Here is a 20,051-nt window from a genome sequence, read left to right as displayed (position 1 = left end):
CATAAATCAGATGTCCCAGATGGACAGCCCAGGGGACACTTGTAGCCCACAAAAGTATTTACTTTGGCCCACACATTGTTGCCCCAAACAGTGTTTTAGGGAATTTTGATTTATTTGCCCACATTTAAAAACCAGGAGATTGTACATAGAAATCAAGATTTCTGGCTTCTCTTAAAATTTTGGAAGATTTGGCAGCCCCACATCCCTGCTCCCTTGGGTCATCAAGAGCTAAGATGTGGCTGCCCCCTTCTGATAGAACATGAAATCTCAGATTCGCTGCAGTCTCCACCCAGGACCTTGCACTGTTGTTTCGTTTATTTGTGTGTTTGTTTGTTTGTTTCAGTTTCATCTTTTTTTGGACATTTACATTACAAGCCTGGCTCCGAAAGGTACCCTTTTTTCCCAAGGTTTCTGCATAAAGCTTAAAATAAAAATATTTTTAGCAAAGAAAAAGAACAATTTTTATTTCCACTAAGATGTAAATGGAATATTCTTTACTGAAAGTGAGTTTTTGTGTGTGAAAGATAAAGATTTTGGGGACTTTGGGCTCTGAGGGGCAAATAAAGATAGTATATAAGCATTTCTAGCATTGATTTCATGAATCCTCACAAGAATTCCTGCAGGTGAGAGCTCTGATTGAGCAAACATACAGGACATCTACGATTTGTTGTTTATCTGAAATTCAAACATAATGGGCCTTCTGTGTTTTATTTGGTAACCTTGTATTCATCATCATTTTGAAAATGAAAAATGTATAGCTTCTTTGGTCACTCTACAACCATGCAGCAGTGTAAAAGAGTAGAGTTCAGGCCAGGTGCGGTGGCTCACGCGTGTAATCCCAGCACTTTGGGAGGCAGATCTTGAGGTCAGGAGATCAAGATTATCCTGGCCAACATGGTGAAACCCTGTCTTCACTAAAATACAAAAAAATTAGCCAGCCGTGGTGGTGCGCACCTGTAGTCTCAGCTACCCAGGAGACTGAGGCAGGGGAATCGCTTGAACCTGGGACCCAAAGGTTGCAGTGAGCCGAGATAGCACCACTGCACTCCAGCCTGGTGATAGAGCAAGACTCTGTCTCCAAAAAAAAAAAAAAAAAAGAGTCAAATTTAGTCCTCAGTCCCAGTTAATAAGGTGGATGTGCCCTACAGTTGTGAGAGGAAGGGCAGAAAGGCCCTTGAAGTTGAACTCTGAATAAATCTGGAGAGTCAACTGGGAAAATGAGACTATGGCACCATAGCAATTCCCAGAACTTTCTGGAGGCCCATTCTAATTACTCAGGCCAGACCATTGCCTGTGGACACCAATGGGTTTCACTTACTCTCACTGACCATGCTGAGGGGGACACTTCTCCAGAGAGATCGATAACCCCTGTTTTCTGAACCTGGCCCCAACTTCTCCTCCTTGCTAGGGTCTAAGTCCTTGGAGACAGGAATGCTTAGGGGCCAGATATTTAGGAGGGTAACCAAAAAAAAATCTCCACAACAAGTTCCATAGATTTCACCATATTCCCAAGGATTGATTTGCTTGAGAGGATTTCCATATTCTTTCTGGGAATGATGGAATAAATCCAATAATAACTTCATAATTCCATGTAAATTTTCTCAGTTTTCATAAATAAATCTCTGCCAAGTATGAATATTCTTACACTGTTACTTAAATTTGCCTATGGCTATCTATAGCCTTCAGTTAGCTATTATCCTGGTTTGCATACTTCCAGAAGCCAAAAATTACACAGAGATGTGAGAGCAAGCTATCTTATTTGGAAACGATCTCAGTGAATTGAAGGAATGGGGAAGTGAGAGAAGAATGGGAAGAAAGCCAGTAAAAGAGGGTATGTTCATGGGCAGGCAACTACTGTGGACAATGTGACTCAATCCTTCCAAGGATCAGTGGGTGACCATATTAGAAAATGCTTCCATTACCCTGATCAAAGAGAGCTGGGGTATTTATCCACCTGCTGCTGTACATCATTAGCTAGGGAACCCTCTCTCCCATTCCCCTACTTCAAACACACCTATCCATGGGTTCATGTTGCAAGAGATAATGTCAGGCAAAAAGTGGTAGGTCTGATGGAAATGGGAAGTAAGACGGGAATACATCCAGAGCACAAGCACCATCTACTCCAGGCATTCATTCTTTCCTTGCAAGTAACCTACTGTCCCACAACCAAAGCACACCTGCCAACGAGCACTCTACTATTAGCTGATGACTGTCAGCTTTCTGGATATACCTAAATATTAAATAGACTAATAACCTATAGATGGTCTTTGAAACATAGGAGAAAACTTAGAAACCCTGGAGAAAGGTTTCTAGTACAAATACAGAATAGAAACTCTGATGTTGCTTCCCTGATAGGAACCCAATGGAGGATCCTAGATTTTTGAGGGCAGCATGTGCACACTTCCATTGCCTTCTCCAATTCCTCTGTGATCTCGATGTCACCACCCTCTCTTTGTTCTGCTGGATCCACCTTATCCAAATGTCTATTGTGTAACTTATTCTGCCAAGGGGCCTGTTTTGCATGCTCCTAAAACTGTAATTACTTCTAGGGGATCATAATGGGCTTCTCCTCATGACACTTCATAGGACTTTCTGAAATTAAAGCTCTTGCAAAGTGGTAAGGAGCCCAGATTCTGGAGACAGAATAACTCTATCTGAATCCCATCTCTATCACTTATGAATTGTGCATCCCTAGGCAAGGTTATTCATCTGGTGTGTGCCTCAGTTTCTCCTGTGTAAAATAGGTTTAATAATATGACCTATTTATTTGGGTTGCTCTGAGGTTTCAATGCTATAATACTCATAATATACTTAAAATAGTGTCTGGAACATGATAATTTCTTTATAAGTGTGAAATAAATCTAAGGGGATAATCCTGTAATAAGCATTTAATATCCTCTTATGGTTACTTCTGAAGGAAATAGTCCTACTTACACTGTCAAATCATAGTTTCTAAAGAAGCTTTCTTTTCTGCTTTCTTCTCCTCTTTCTTCTCAGCCCAACTCCACCAAGAATAAAGACTGGTCTTGGAACCATCAGAAGTGACTTGGAGAATAAATCTGTCATTGATGAGCTATGAAAAACTGTTTTCTCTGTAACTCTAGCTACTTGCCCACAAAATGGGGACAGAAACACCTGTCAAATATCAAATAAAGTAACATGTGTGGTATGGTTAGGCTTTGTTTCTCCACCCAAATCTCATCTTGAATTGTAATCCCAGGTGTTGAGGGAGAGACCTAGTGGAAGGTGATTGGATCGTGGGGGTGGTTTCCCCCATGCTGTTCTCATGATAGTGGGTGAGTTCTCATGATATCAGATGGTTTTATAAGTATCTGGCATTTCCTGCTTGCACTTCTCTCTCCTGCCGCCATGGGAAGAAGGTCGTTCCTTCCCCTTTGCCTTCTGCCATTATGGTAAGTTTCCTGAGGCCTCCCCAGCCATGCAGAACTGTGAGTCAGTTAAACCTCTCTCCTTAATAAATTACCCAGTCTCGAAGAGTATCTTTAAATCAGTGTGAGAAGGAACTAATACATGTGGTAAAAATAATCTGCTGGTTCCAGGGTGCCTTACTAAGTGAGCTCTGCTTTTTGCCTTCTCTGCTTCCTTTCTTCATTTCCATTCTCTTCATGGTCCCTTGTCCCTTTATCTCTACTCATTCAAATCTAATTTTTATAATTTCCTCCTTACAAAATAATTCAAAGAAGAGTTTATAAGATTGAGCCAAAAATCAGAAGAGTATAAAGTCAGGAGTAATCTCATCACTTATAAATAAACATTTGTAAATTGCGATATTTGAAACTAAATGTATTTTAGGACCTGACTATTGTTTGCAACTGATTTCTTACAATTTTAAATTAAAATATCATTCTATGTTATTGCACTCTTCCTATAGTATAATTTTTTAATTTGATGCCATTTTTATGCATCATATTTTTTGCAAACTATCTCTAATTATGAGATGTTTGGGTATTTTTTTCTAGTTATTCTCCTGCTAAAAATAAGAAGCACGAAAATCCTTGCAGAAATGCTTTTTTTCCTCAAAAATCATAATTATTTCCTTGGAATTCCTAGAAGAGAATTTTTAGCATCACATGGAATTTACATTTTTAGAGCTTTGATATACAGTGCCAGATTATTTTCTAGGAAGATTATTTCACTTTACACTTCTCTCAACACTGTTTGAAAATGCACGTTTTCTCCCTAACCTAATCATACTGCCTGATCTTAAAATAAAAATTCGATATCCAGAAAATAAAACAGATGGTCATAATTTACATGTCTTTGCTTATTAATGAAATTGAATATTTTTCATATGTTTATCGGTTACTTTTATGTCTCCATTTGTAAATTTCCTATTTATATCTTTTGTTCATGTATTTCTCTTTGTCCCTTTGAGCAATATATTATTTTCTTCTTCAAATATAAGGGCTTTTTACGTGGAAAGGACATTAACCCTTTACAGTCTCATATTTTTTTCCATTTATTTCGGTTTACCATTTACTTTTTATTTTCATTGAGATTTAAGAACACTAAAGTCTTAGTTTTTTAGTGTTCATTTGTTTTCTTTTGTTCTAAGGTTGTTGCCTATAGCTTCAAGCCTGAAAGGGCCTTTATTATCTTGATTTTGTATAGATATTTACCCATTTAGTATTTTCCTTTTTTTTTTCTTCTCTCTACTTATGTTTCAGGATTACCATAGACAAAAGACTGGGGCCCCAAAGCCACTTATTTGTGTGTGGTCCTAGAATTAAGAAAGCTGCTAAGTCTGTTCAGCAAAACCTCATTGTGCCATTCTGATATCCCTGACAGAATTTTATGTCAGACATTTCAAGAAGGGATGTGAATTCACAAGATCCTTAATTCTTAAAACTAAAATGTTTTAAAATATTATATAGTCGTATTCATTTTCTGCCTTGCTTAGCATCAAAAGAATTCATTTCCAACTTTTGTATGAGTTTCTGAAGCAGAATTTGGGGAGAATTTTTACTCTCCACAGCCTTTCAAATGTTCACAGTTGCTAGAGAACTGGAAATTAATAAATTAGCCCTAATAAGAGATTTCTTTACATCTTATTTGATTTTCTCATCACTCCCTCCTAAGGCAGCTGGAACTGCTCTATTGGGAATATAACTCATCCATAACAAAGAATCATGATCCAAAATCATGGAAGAAAACATAACCAACCACATTGCTCCATGTACTCTTTGGCTGTGAGAACAACTTTGATTTGGGGGAAGCAGGAGGGTTTTGAGATACGGTAGCCACAGGGCTGAATTCCAATTCTGTAACTACCTAGCTATGACCTTGGGCAAGTCCACTTGTCAGAGATCCATTTCCTGAGACAGTGTTATTAATACCCACAATATAACCAACAGTTACTGAGCCAGAACTTTGTATACCTGAACTCATTCAATCCTCACCATAACCCAATGAGGCAGGTACAGTTTTTGTCCCCATTGCCAAGGAAACCAATGCAGAGAGCGAGTATCTTGCCCAGTCACACAGCTGGAAAGAAGAGGATCAGGACATGTAAGAACAAGCATTTTGATGATAGAGTTTATGAGCTTAATGTTTCTGAGTGTAAAAACATCAAGGAACACGTTTGCTTGGTGCATTCAGAGAAGGAAGTTGATAAACGTTAGCCCCCTTCTCTCCCTGTGGTGACAGTCTTCCTCCTACCTCGCACAGTGGCAAGCTCGCCATCCACATGAGCCATGCGCTGCATGGCCGTGGCCCCCACGCATATTGGCATGCTGACCCTCTGTCCTAAAACAGAAGTCGACAGATCTGTTTCAGCAACATTCCGGAGCATCCTTGGATACAGCTTCCATCTAGAATTAAAAAATAAATAAATAACATAAAAGGCTTTAGAGTTTCAAAAATATAACCAAAACTTTGACATTACATTTTAGTTAAAAAGAAAAAATATGATTGGATTTTTTCCCAACAAGCAAATGACTTTACAAAGTTAATGGAAAAGAGGCAATTTTACTGTTAGGATAGAAAGTTAACAATTAGAGGGTAATTAATTTCCCAAGCAATTATTTATTAAAGTATAATTAATATATAATAGTATTCACTCATTTTAGTCTGTACTTTTGTGAATTTTGACAAATGCATACAAATGCATGGTGTAACTGCCATCACAATCAAGATCTAGAAAAGTTCAATCATTCCCAAAAATGTCTCCATTTTCTTTTGTAGTGAAACTCTCCCCAATTCAATCCCCTGACAACCACAGACGTATTTTGTTTTTGTCCCGATAATTTTGCTTTGCAAGAATATCATGTAAACAAAATCATACAGTATGTCGCCTTTTGAGTTTGGCTTCTTTCACTTAACATAATGCATTAGAGATTTTCTCATGTTGTTCTATGTATCAATAGTTTGTTCCTTTTGGTTGATGAATAGTATTCCATTGTACAGGGGCACCATCATTTGTTCAATCATTCCCAAGCTAAAAGACATTTGGAATACCTCCAGTTTGGGGCAAAATTCTAAATAAAGCCACTACAAACATTCACATACAGGTTCTTGTGTGAACGTAGTTTTCATTACACTTCCCCAATCTTGAAAATCAAGATAGTATACAAATGCATAGAGTTTAGATTAGAGTTTAAGAAGATATGCTATGTCTAGTTTGTCTCCTCTTTATGTGATCAACAGCAGCTTCAGGCAATTACTTTTAAAATTATAATTTGATTTCTTCAAAATTGTTGAGCTATATGCTGTATTCATTAAAGTCTAATGAAGAGGGAAGGTTTTTTTATTAGTTTAACTTAACACTTTTCTCAAAAATATTATTTGACAAAAACTGAAATTTGGGGGTTGAAAAGTTTTTGACTCCTGAAAATTATTTTAAAGGACTGTTTCTGTGCTTCTTCTGCGTTGGAATGAAAATTACCAATAAACCAGCAACCAAAAATTCACCAGTAAGATTTACAGGAGAACTAGTTCTCTTTCCTCCTATTAAAACATATATCTACTATTTGTTTTGATTTATTATTCTCCTCATTACTGCTGATTAAAATTGAAGAAAATACAGCCCTATTTCTAATATGCACCAGTATAATAAACATGTTGTTCAGGCACACATATATTTCTAACCAGCATTCATCTAGTATTACCTAGATTTAACTCTGCTTCCAGAAGCAGCGTGACTTTTTAGTAAATATAGTGAAGTATGATATAGTAATGCAGTAACTTGAAAACAAAAAAAAAGAAGAAGAAGAAGAAAAAGAAAAAGCCCTTAACTGAAGTGTACTTCCTGTAGCCGAAGAAGAAATTCTGCCTTATAGTGCTTTGTGGAATAGCTAAGGGTCTGTAATTTAACCCTTCCCCACATAATAAAGTAAAAACATCCAGTCCCTGAAAAAGCATAATAAAGAAGTTTTACTGTGTGATTTCTATGCTATTCCTTTGAACATCATAATTGTCATTATTTTATGTCACACCACATGCTCTGTTGCTGAAAGTCTTTTCTTCTTGACAGACCCTCACAGCATGATTCTTTGATCTCCATTTTGAAGGGGGAAAAGCAGAAGCCTTGAAGAGAGTTTTTATTACCAATCATCTCTAAGTGTGTTATTAGAATGAGAGAAAACGATCTTAATAGCAGCCATTGGCAAGCCAGCCTTGGAAGGCATTAATATTTACTTAGAGCTAGAGAAACAATGAAAGCTTTATGACAAGAACACACAACGCTGCAGGGCAGCAGCTGTGCGTGTGTGTGTGTGTGTGTGTGTGTGTGTGTATGTGTCAAAAGGGACATTTTTAAAGGTCAAATTCCCATTTATAAAGCAAGGCTAAATCCTTCCATCTCCAGACAGTGGCTTTACGCTTGTCCACTTGGTGGCGCAGTCACTTTAATAACTGTGGGCTCTTACTTTCCCTTAAACAGTATTTTCTGTTCTGAGGATGTTACAGAGGTTTGTCAACCAATGCACAAAACGTAATTCCTACGTAAAATTAGATAAAATCAATGGAATGGAAACATGCATGTTATCTAAAGAGTCCTCCATGTTTTGATATTTTTCAAATAGTAATAACAGCAACTATGTCAGATAGCTCACCAGCTTTTCAAGCCTTGCCCAACCCCACCCCAAATTTAAGTAACTTTCCCACAATCATACATAAAATAACACCTCACCACATTCTCGGACTGTGTTCTCCTGGACCTCCACTTTGGAAAAAGAATTGGCTCAACTGGCAAACAGTTGAACCAATTGAATAATAAACCGTTTTCAAAGGATAGAAAATGAGATGCCAGAGTAAAGGAAGTGGGGTAAAGATGAGAATCTGTTCACAGGAATTTTGGCCCACCCCTCACATCTAACAAGGGCTTCAAATTTAACTTATAAAAAATCAAATGACATACACACTCCTCACAAAGTAGCTGCCCTGTTGAAGGAAGACACCCATGCCTCACCCAGCTTTATAACTGTATGCTATTTCTGAATCACACCAACTAAACATTGTGGGTTCATGTTTTATAAGTTGCGTAATACTATAATATTGCATTCTGATTTTCTCCACATTAATTTTTTACTCTAAGCAGTTAAAATATATAAAGCAAAAACACCTTATTCACCTGTTGTGGATACTAGATAAATGATTTTGTGACATTTATGCCTATGAGAACACAATGTCACTGGTAAGTTTATATTACTTCTCAAATATTAAAGTGAGAGAATTACATCACTTTTACCTATCTGTTGTTTAAAAGAAAATGACGCAATCTTCAGTATCAATAGGTGACGCAGCAGAAAAGAGTTTCCTTTTCTGAAATCATGAGGGCTTCCAAGTGTCCAAATTGTTGAATTGTCTTCCATCAGTGATAATTTCAGAAAAAAAAGCTATGACAAATGTGAAGACCATTGTTGAGAAGGCTACTTTGAATTAATGTGTAGGAGAAACAAATTACTGTTCTTCCTTGAATTAATCCCAATCAATTCCAGCCATGCAAAATGTAGCAACTTGACATTTGCCCTGTTTTGTTATAACTGCAATAAGAAATTTTGTTCTTCTGGGTGGTTCCATTTATTTGTCCTTTTTAACATTTTTTTTTCTATTGCCACAGTAATATTAAAGTCTCAAGTCTTACCCAAAAATATCTCCAAGCAACTGTTGGGTGACATGAGTGACCCATGTCCCCAGAACTCCAAAATGTGGTTATCAGAGCTGAGTACAGAGAAATAAAAGCTGTCACTGTAAATGACCTTTTGTTGTACTTGTGAGACAGGGAGGTGTATAAATTTTGTAAATGTGTTTGAAATACTCTGACCTTGCATCACAACGGGTTATCTGAGGTTTGATTGTTTTGCACTTTTCATTAGAATCAGAATGTGAAATTTCAGGTTGTTTTCCTTCATGCCACCAACTCAAAGTCTCCACAACCCTGGCAGAAATTCTATTCTTGGTGTCACGTGACCAGCTACATGACGCAGTGTGAAGAATCAAGGGTCACCTAGCGAGTCACAAAGCGAAAGAGGAATTGAGATATTAGCTAGGTAACAACCCCTAAAATGTGTTGCAATAAAAACTCAAGTAGTTGATAATAAAATAGTATCAGCTGTCCTCCAAAGAAAGTTGATCAATACTTTTTTTTTTTATTTAAAGCTGAACAAAAGAGAATGATCAAGGTTCATGGAAAAGGTGGCACTGCAAATTCATTTTCATTGTCTGTGTCCTATCCCTAAGTTACTCAGTACACACATAGGATGGGAATACTCACTGGAATACCATGTAATGCACATAAGGCATGAGGCGCTTTTCCAGTTCACAACTTAGAAGTCACCAAAGTTTCTATGTCTCCCGAAGTTTCTACAATTTATAGGGTTGCATAGGTGATCCCTCTGCTTTGGGGCACCCCTTTGCATCCTCTCTGAGACCTCCACTTGGCCAACTATTTGGGGCCCATTTTGCATCAATTCAATCCAACAGTATAATGGAGGTTGATAGGCATCCAGTGGAATGTAAGCTCCTATGGACAGGAACTTTGTCTGGCTCACTGCTTTTTCCTCAGTATGTATTACACAGTGTAGCTCATGGAGACTCCTAATTAGCCCTAGTTAATTAGCTAGCATGGGACAAAGGGAATTAAGTAGTGAGGAAGGCTGTGTATACATGGAAATAATCACTTGAGCACTGGAGGCCTAGCAATGCTGAGACACTAACCATATACATCTGTCAAGGGTCTGAAATTTCCTTGGTTGTAATAACCTATTTGGGTTAAGGTGTTTTCAAGAGACCACTCACAGGCAAATTTTGGTGGACAGAGTTAACGTTGGCCCAAGAAGGGGCATCTTCCAAGAGCAGAAACTTTTAAATGAGTCCAAAATAGTAAATAATGGTGCAGAATTTTAAGCCCCTCTACTCTCAGTCAACTTCCCTTCCCCTGACTTCCCTGGCATTTGTTGAGCTCATTTGGGTTCCAGGCAAAACTTGAGACAAAGTCAAGGCTTGAAAGAGTTGGGGAGAGGCCCTGTCCTTCACCCCATCACCATTTTCAGTCTCTAGATGAATTTGTGGGTGAATCAGTGATGGATACCAGAGGTCATCTTGGCCAGGATGATTTTATTTCTCCTAATTTAAATATAGAAAACTGATTTTGAGTGATTTTGTTGTAGACTAAAGAAGAAATCAGGGAGGAAAGCTGATTGCCTCCCCACTGCATATTTTCTGCCTTTTTGTCTTTAATTTATCACCATCAATGAGTACCCACAATACTGAGTGCCTTTACTAAGAGCCATAATGTTAGATGGATGAGACTGAGTGGAGTGGAGTGAAGGCTCCCCTGTCTTGCTCCAGCAAATAAACCATTTTTTATAACTCCAAAAAAAAAAAAAAAAAAAAAAACCTTTGGGAAAAGAGATGAAGTGCTTTGAAGGAGAGATGAAACAGCGAGGTTGAAAGATTAATGCTACATAGACAAATTGAAATCTAAAGTGAAAGTTTAGACAACAGTAATCAAAATGAATGATAACACGAAAAGCCAGCAGGAAAAGAACATTTCAGCCAACAATCCAATCTGGTTCATCCGGATAAGATGGTTATCTGGCATTGAATGCTGTTTCCTACACCATGAACATAAGCACTTACTGTCATACTAAGAAAAAGAAAAGTCATTCGAATTTATCGCTATTTTTATATGTAGTTAAAGTGTTATCATACTTCCAAGTGAAGTTAACATAGGGTTGGCTCTTGCAGTCAGTTGTTCAAGATTCACAGGCTTGGAATATTTTTTAACAATTTAAAGGCCCAAGATTTCTTACAGCCCCAAGAACTTTCCCCTCTCTACCAAGCATAAATCTGAACAAATAATTTCCCACCACCAACGTAAAACTAGGAGATCTTATTTTGGTACAGTCTTCGTGTAATTTTAAAACACGATTTAAAAAAATAAATTTTCTTACCTGGAAAATGCTGCAATATTATCAGCCAAAGTTTCTTCATCATTTGCTCCAGACCTATAATAGTCATATATAGACTTTGGAAGTACTGATTTAGCATGTTGTTCATAATCATTGATACAAATTAGCCGGGGGAGCATTTTCACAGGTTATTGTTATCCCAGATGGAGCTTTTTTTTTTTTTTTAATGTATTGCTTTCTACATCCTCACTGTTCTGTTGTCAATTATTAATAGACTTTTGCCAAAGTTCAGATTTAGTTCTCTGTTGCTTACATTTAGTGAGCAAACATTATACGCTTAGCCTTTGAAATTTCATCTGTAGGCTATCTTCCAAAGAACACCGAAGTCACTATCTGCCAAAGAACACCGACGTTGAGGTTGGGGAGGCAGCAGAAGGTGATTAGTTATCTATCACATTAAAAAGGGCAAAGGAATAAGCAAAAACTTAAAGACTTAGAGGAATACCTGTATGAAACCACTCTTGGTTCAGTTTTGCCTAAGGCTGCTTCTTACACATGGTCTGTGCCTGTGCTGTTTGCTTGATACCCAGAATGGGCTGCCCACTCATTTTCTTTCCACATTTGGATCATGTACAAATCATATAAACAAGAACTTATGATCAGAATGAGGCATCCATGAAATACAGTGCATCCATGCAATTCAGGACTTCTGTACAATAGAATATTTAGCTGATTACAAACATAAACATTTGGCTTTAACATGGAACATTAAGGCCAAATTTACAGCTAATTTTTTTACTCATTCTATATATTTCAGGTTTACAACATGATGTTATGAGATACATACACATAGAAAAATGGTTACAATAGGGAGGCAAATATAATATATCATCTCATGTATTTACTTTTTTGTGTGTATGACAAGAACAGCTAAAATCGACTTATTTAACTAAAATTCCTACTATGTTGATGTGCTGCACCCATCAACTCGTCAGCACCCATCAACTCGTCATTAACATGGCACAAGTATACATATGTAACAAACCTGCACGTTATGCACATGTACCCTAGAATTTAAAGTATAATAAAATAAATAAATAAATAATTTTTAAAAAAAAAGTATTAAAAAATTCCTACTATGATACAATTTTATTAACTTTAGTCCTCATGTTGCACATTAGCTCTCTAGACCAGGGGTCCCAAACCCCCCCACAGACTGGTACCCGTCCGTGGCCTGTTAGGAACCAAGCCGCACAGCAGGAGGTGAGCAGTCGGTGAGCAAGCATTACGGCCTGAGCTCCGCCTCCTATTGTGAACTGCACATGCGAGGGATCTAGGTTACGTCACTCCTTATAAGAATCTAATGCCTGATGATCTGAGGTGGAACACTTTCATTCCAAAACCATCCACCTACCCCCACCGCCTGTGGAAAAACTGTATTCCACAAAACTGGTCCCTGGTGCCAAAAAGTTAGGGACCCTGTTGTAGACTCATGCATCCTACATGTCTGCTATTTTGTATCCTTTGACCTGTATCACCCCATTTCCTCTTCCCTGCTTCCCACTAGTGGTATTCACTCTCTCATTCTCTAGCTCTGGGCATTTGAAGTCTTTTTAAAAACAAAATGCCACATGGCCGGGCGCGGTGGCTCAAGCCTGTTAATCCCAGCACTTTGGGAGGCCGAGACGGGCGGATCACGAGGTCGGGAGATCGAGACCATCCTGGCTAACACAGTGAAACCTCGTCTCTACTAAAAAATACAAAAAAACTAGCCGGGCGAGGTGGCGGGCGCCTGTAGTCCCAGCTACTCGGGAGGCTGAGGCAGGAGAATGGCGTGAACCCGGGAGACGGAGCTTGCAGTGAGCTGAGATCCGGCCACTGCACTCCAGCCTGGGCGACAGAGCGAGACTCCGTCTCAAAAAAAAAAAAAAAAAAAAAAAAATACCACCTATAAGTGCAATAATGCAATAGTTTCCCTTTTGTGCCTGGCTTATTTCACTTAGCGTAATGTTCTCTGGGTTCTCCTGCAAATGACAGGATCCCCTTCTCTTACAAGGCTGAATAATATTTCACTGTGTATATATCTATACATTTTCCTTACCCATTTGTCTCTTAATGAGCATTTAGGTTTCCCATTAATTCTTTTTTTTTTTTTTTTTTGAGACGGAGTCTCTGTCTTCCTGTCTGGAGTGCAGTGGTGTGATCTTGGCTCACTGCAGCCTCTACCTCCCAGGTTCACCCGGCTAATTTTTGTATTTTTATTTAGTAAAGATGGGGTTTCACTATGTTGGCCAGGCTAGTCTCAAACTCCTGACTTCAGGTGATCCAACTGCCTCGGCCTCCCAGAGTGCTGGGATTGCAGGTGTGAGCCACTGCACCTGGCCTACCACTAATTCTTAGAGTCTTATCTTGCTCTGGAGAGGGTATAGGGAAGTGCTATTCCAAAAGACCTGTGGTCTCAATCTACAACGTCACTCAATCATGGAACACCTGGGGAAGATTCACATTAGTAAGACGTGCTCAAGAAAGCAATGATTGTAACTACAGTTAGACTTGAGTTTCAATCTAGGAGCCTCCACTTAAAGCTGTTGCCAGTTATTCACTATCTAAATTCCAACCACCTACACCTGTAGGAGAACTTGCTCTTGAACTTGGAGCCTGTTTTTCATAAACATAGCCTGCCAAGTAGTATAGTTCCATGCCCTGTGGAACAGCCCTCAACCACAAGCCCAAGAAAGTGGGTGCATTAAATACCCCAAATTTCTCATTCTTCTGGTGGGATTACTTCTAGGCTTATCCTTTACATTGCGGGTTTCATTTGCCCACAGTGTGAGCTGGTTGATAATCTACATAATCTATGCTGTGTTGGCTACCTTCCTTTTTTTTTTTTGAGATGGAGTCTCGCTCTGTCATCACACTGGAGTGCAGTGGTGTGATCTTGGCTCACTGCAACCTCTGCCTCCCAGGTTCAAGCGATTCTCCTGCCTCAGCCTCCAGAGTAGCTAGGATTACAGGTACATGCCACCACACCAAGCTGATTTTTGTGTTTTTAGTAGGGATGGGATTTCATCATTTTGGCTGGGATGGTCTCCATCTCTTGACCTCATGATATACCTGCCTCGACCTCCCAAAGTGCTGGGATTACAGGCATGAGCCACCGCGCCCTACCTGGCTTCCTTCCCTTCCAATCAGACTTTCCTGCTCCTCATTAGTGCTTCCTTCACCTCCCAGATAAACTCCTTGTGTTTGAATGCTTGCCTCTCGGTCTCCTTTTGGTGAAACTCAAACCAAGACAAAGAGAAATATTCATCCCTACCCTGAGGAGTGACTGTGAGGACAAAGGATATCTCGTTGGTGAAACACTTGGCATACAGTAGGCACAGTTGACCTTTGAACAAAAAAAAGAGTCCACTTACACGTAGATTTTCCTTAGATTCTTCCACCTCTGAGATGGCAAAAACAACTTCTTTTCTTCCTCTGGCTCCTCATTCTACACAATGTGAAGATGACAAGGATGAAGAGTTTTGATGTTCCACTTACACTTTATGAATAGTAAATATATTTTCCCTTCCTTATGATTTTCTTAATAACATTTTCTTTTCTCTAGCTTGCTTTAGTGTGAGAATACAGTACATAACACGTGTAACATACAAAGTATGTGTAAGTTGATTTTGTTATTGGTAAGGCTTCCAGTCAAGAGTAGGCTACTAGTTGTTAAGTTTTGGGGGAGCTAAAAGTTATACACAGTGGGTCTGTACCTCTAACCCCCATATTGTTCAATGGTAAACTGTATTTCATTAATATTACTCACCCTCATCTTCTCAATATACTTTACCAACACATTTTTCCAAAAGACATTTGTTTAATGTCAATTATATAAGGACAATTCCCTAATGTACAAGAAATTGGACAAAGGGATTCTTGGGCTTCTGGAAGGCCACTGCCATTTTTCTTCAAGTAAGTTAATCCCTTGGAGTATTTCTTTTTTTTTTTTTTTTTTTTTTTTTTTTTTTTTTTTTGAGACAGAATCTCGCTCTGTCGCCCAGGCTGGAGTGCAGTGGTGCTATCTCGGCTCACTTCAAACTCTGCCTACCGAGTTCATGCCATTCTCCTGCCTCAGTCTCCCAAGTAGCTGGGACTACAGGCGCCCGCCACCATGCCTGGCTAATTTTTTTGTATTTTTAGTAGAGACAGGGTTTCACTCTGTTAGCCAGGATGGTCTCGATCTCCTGACCTGGCGATCTGCCTGCCTCGGCCTCCCAAAGTGCTGGGATCACAGGCATGAGCCACCGTGCCCGGCCTCCCTTTGAGTATTTCTTTGCTAGATTTGCAATTAGTCCAATTTATTTTCTACACCCTCAAGAGAAGTGCCTTTCATAAATAATGTAGATGTATATAATCAGACCTTTTTGAAAACTGCCTTATCCCATACTTCAGGAGGCTTTATATGGTAGAAAGGATAGGGTGTAAAGTCATATCTTACAGTGGGTAAGTACCCTTTGAATTTATTTTGGAGAAGGAAAATCATCTAAGATGAAGAACAATACTAAGGGGTTCAGTATGTAATCTGTGACTTAGTTTTGACCTGTGGCCACAGAGTGAACACAAAGCATAGTCACCTGTTATATGAAATTCCCATGCCGTGGGTCACCAAAAGGAGCATGAGAGAGGATATGGATTAAATCTATTTTTCCTACTGACAAAGCAACAAGAAAAGAAAGATGCAGACTCCATAGCAGCCTATTGGGCAAACTGGGAATGAAACCAGAATCAAAAATATAAGCCATTAGGTCTTTCCCAGCTGTAATGATAGATATAGTATATAAAAAATAAAGGGTTTAAATTAATCAAAGGGTCATATGCTATTAAAATTGACATTGAATTTTATAGTACATAGGTTTATTCTCAAAGTTCACAAATGCTGACTTTTTGCATCAGTGTAATGACAGATAAAATGACATATTAAAATTGCTATTAGGAAGTGGAAAATCTGCTAATAGGATAAGCAAGTTCTAAATAACTCAGTCTCATAGTTAACAAAATTATTATGAAAATGTAGTCAAAGGGATCTTAATTATGGCTTATAACTGATTCAAAATTTAAAGATTAAAGCATGACCTTTTATTTGCATATTTATGTACAAATTTAGCATTTATTAAAACAATTAGCATCCTGCAACTAATGTAATTAGAATGAAGAGGCAATCTAATATTCTTTATCAGGTCAAGTCCTGGTGAAACTAAAGAAGACACATAAGGGCCAGTGGTTCTCCAAGTGTGGCTTTGAACCAGCAGCATCAGTATCACCTAGGAAATTATTAGAAATGCAAATTCCAGGCGTCATCCTAGTCCTACTGAATCAGAGACTCTACAGCTATTTGTGCTGTAACAAGCCTTCCAGGTGATATGATGCCCAATATTGTTTGAGGACCATGGTTTATGCTAGATGGAATGTGAAGGGGGATTTTTTTCTTAAGAGGCTTATTCATTTTTATAATTTCAACTTTTATCTTAGATACTGGGTTACATACGCAACTTGGTTACATATGGGATATTGCATGATGCTGAGGTTTGGGGTACAAATCCTGTCACGTAGGTAGTGATCACAGTACTCCATAAGTAGTTTTTCAGTCCATGCTCCCTTCCCTCCCTCCCCACTGTAGTAGCCTGCAGTGTCTGTTGTTCTCATATTTATGTCCATGTGTACTCAATGTTTAGCTTCCACTTCTAAGTGAGAACATGCAGTATTTGGTGTTCTACTCCTGGATTAATTCACTTAGGATTATGGCCTCCAACCATCTCCATGTTGCTGTGAAGGACATTGCTCCGTTCTTTTTTACGGCTGTACAGCATTCCATGGTATATATGTACCACATTTTCTTTATCCAATCTACCATTGAAGAGCACCTGGGTTGATTCCATGTATTTGCTATTGTGAATACCGCAGCAGTGAACATATGAGTGTATGTGTCCTTTTGGTGGAATGATTTATTTTCCCTTGGGTGTATACCAGTAATGATATTTCTGGGTTGAATGGTAGCTCTATCTAAGTCCTTTGAGAAATCTCCAGACTGCTTTCCACAGTGGCTGTACTAATTTACATTCCCACCAACAATGTATAAACATTCTCTTTTCTTCACAGACTCTCCAACATCTGTTGGTTTTTTTTGACCTTTTAATAATAGCCATTCTGACTGGTATAACAATGGTATTCATTGTGATTTTGATTTGCATTTTTCTGATGATTAGTGATGCTGATAATTTTTTTATGTTTCTTGGCTGCTTGTCTATCTTCTTTTGAGAAGTGTCTGCTCGTATCCTTTGCCCATTTTTTAATGAGGTTATTTGTTTCTTGCTTGTTGATTTGTTTATATCCCCTATAAATTCTGGATATTAGGCCTTTATTGGATGCATAATTTGCAAATATCTTCTCTCATTCTGTAGGCTGTCTGTTTACCCTGTTAATAGTTTCTTTTGCTGTGCAGAAGCTTTTTAGTTTAATTAGGTCCCACTTTACTATTTTTGTTTTTATTGAAATTGATTTGGGAACTTAGCCAAAAATTCCTTGCCAGGGCCAATGTCAAGAAGAGTGTTTCCTAGGTTGTCTTCTAGTCATTTTATAGTTTGAGGTCTTACATTTAAATCTGTGATCCATGTTTAGTTAATTTCTGTATATGGTGAAAGGGGTCCAGCTTCAGTCTTTGGCATATGACTGGCCAGCTATCCCAGGACAATTTATTGAATAGAGAGTCCTTTCCCCATTGCTTGTTTTTGTCAGCCTTGCCAAGGGTCAAATGGTTGTAGGTATGTGGCATGTTTCTGAGTTTTTTTGTCTGTTCCATTGGTCTATGTGTCTGTTTTTGTACTAGTACCATATTATTTTGATTACTGTAGCTTTATAGTATAGTTTGAAGTTGAGTGGTGTGATGCGTCCAGCTTCGTTCTTTTTGCTTACGATTGCTTTGGCTATTTGAGCTCTTTTTTGATTCCATGTGAATTTTAGTTCTTTTTGTTGTTGTTATTGCTGTTGTTTTTTCTAATTCTGTGAAGCATGACATTGGTAGTTTGATAGGAATAGTGTTGAATTTGTAGATTGCTTTTGGCAGTATGGCTGTTTTTATGATATTAATTCTTCCAATCCATGAGCATGGAATGTTTTTCCATTTATTTGGGTCATCTTTGATTTCCTTCAGCAGGGTTTATAGTTTCCTTGTAGAGCAATTTCACCTCCCTGATTAGCTGTGTTACTAGGTATTTCATTTCTTTTGTGGCTATTGTAAGTTGAATTGTGTTCTTGCTTTCACTGTCATCCTGGACATTGTTGATGTGTAGAAATGTGACTTATTTTTATACATTGATTTTGTATCCTGAAACCTTGCTGAAGTCACTTGTGAGTTCTAGGAGTCTTTTGACACAGCTTATAGGATTTTCTAGGCATAGAATTATATCATCAGTGAACAGAGATAGCTTGACTACTTCTTTTCCTATTTGGATGCCTTTTAGTTTTTTTCTCTTGTTTGATTCCTAAGGCTAGGACTTCCAATGCTATGTTAAATAGACAAGGTGAGAGTGCAGAATCTTTGTCTTGTTCCAGTTTTCATGGGGAATGGTTTGAACTTTTGCCCATTCAGTATAATGTTGGCTGTGTGTTTGTCATAGATGGCTGTTATTATTTTGAGGTATGTTCCTTCAATACCCAATCTGTTAAGGGTTTTTGTCATAAAGAGATGTTACATTTTATCTCATGTTTTTCTGCATCTGTGGAGATAATCATATAGATTTTGCTTTTAATTGTATTTATGTGGTGAATCACATTTATTGATTTTGCATGTATTTCCTACTTGATTGTGGTGTATGAACTTTTTGATGTGCTGTTGGGTATACTTTGCTAATATTTTGTTGAGAATTTTCACATCTATGTTCATCAGCAATATTGGCCTGAAGCTTTTTTTTCTTTCTGTTGTGTCTCTGCCAGATTTTGGTATCAGGCTGACTGTGGCTTCATACAATGAGTGAGGAGCCCCTCCTCAATTTTTTTTGAATAGTTTCAGTAGGATTGGTATCAGTTCTTCTTTGCACATCTGGCAGAATTTGGCTGTGAAACCATCTGGTTCAGGTCTTTTTTTTTTTTCTTGGTATGTTATTTATTACTCATTCAGTTTCCGAAGTTGATATTGGTCTGCTCAGGGTTTCAATATCTTCCTAATTCAATCTCAGGAAATTGTGCACTTTCACAAATTTATCCATTTCCTTTAGATTTTCTAATTTGTATCCCAGAGTTGTTCATAGTAGTCTCTGAGGATCTTTTGTATCTCTGTATTTTTGTATTTTGTATCTCTGTAGTTGTAATATTGCCTCTGTTATTTCTGGTTATGCTTATTTGGATCTTCTCTTTTTCTTTGTTGGTCTAGCTAATAGTCTATCAATCTTTTTTTAAATTTGCTTTATTGTATTTTATTTTATTTTTTTGAACAACCAACTCTTGGTTTCATTGATGTTTGTTTGTATTTTTGCATCTCAATTTCATTAAACTCTTCTCTAATTTAGTTCTTCTTTTCTTCTGCTAGATTTGAGGCTAGTTCATTCTCTTTTTTTCTAGTTCCTTTAGGTGTAGAGCTAGTCTGTTAATTTGAAATCTTTCTAACTTCTTGATGAAGGCACTTAGAGCTATAAACTTTCC

General features: G+C 38.0%; 1 protein-coding gene across 1 annotated transcript in view; it reads right to left on the bottom strand.

The window, feature by feature from the left end:
• Positions 1-11,636, bottom strand: part of HAO1 (hydroxyacid oxidase 1) — a 60,820-nt gene extending 49,184 nt beyond the window's left edge. The window contains exons 1-2 of the mRNA XM_033185650.1: positions 11,415-11,636; positions 5,680-5,831 (exon numbers count right to left, since the gene is read on the bottom strand). Of these exons, the coding sequence (XP_033041541.1) occupies positions 5,680-5,831; positions 11,415-11,551 (289 nt within the window). The 5' untranslated portion in view covers positions 11,552-11,636. The remainder of the gene's footprint in view (positions 1-5,679; positions 5,832-11,414) is intronic.
• Positions 11,637-20,051: the final 8,415 nt, after the last annotated feature.

The sequence above is a fragment of the Trachypithecus francoisi genome, unplaced genomic scaffold, assembly GCF_009764315.1.
Source record: "Trachypithecus francoisi isolate TF-2019V2 unplaced genomic scaffold, Tfra_2.0 Lachesis_group21, whole genome shotgun sequence".
NCBI lineage: Eukaryota > Metazoa > Chordata > Mammalia > Primates > Cercopithecidae > Trachypithecus > Trachypithecus francoisi.
The sequence above is the reverse complement of the archived record's forward strand: the minus strand, read 5'-3'. Positions and strand labels throughout refer to the sequence as shown.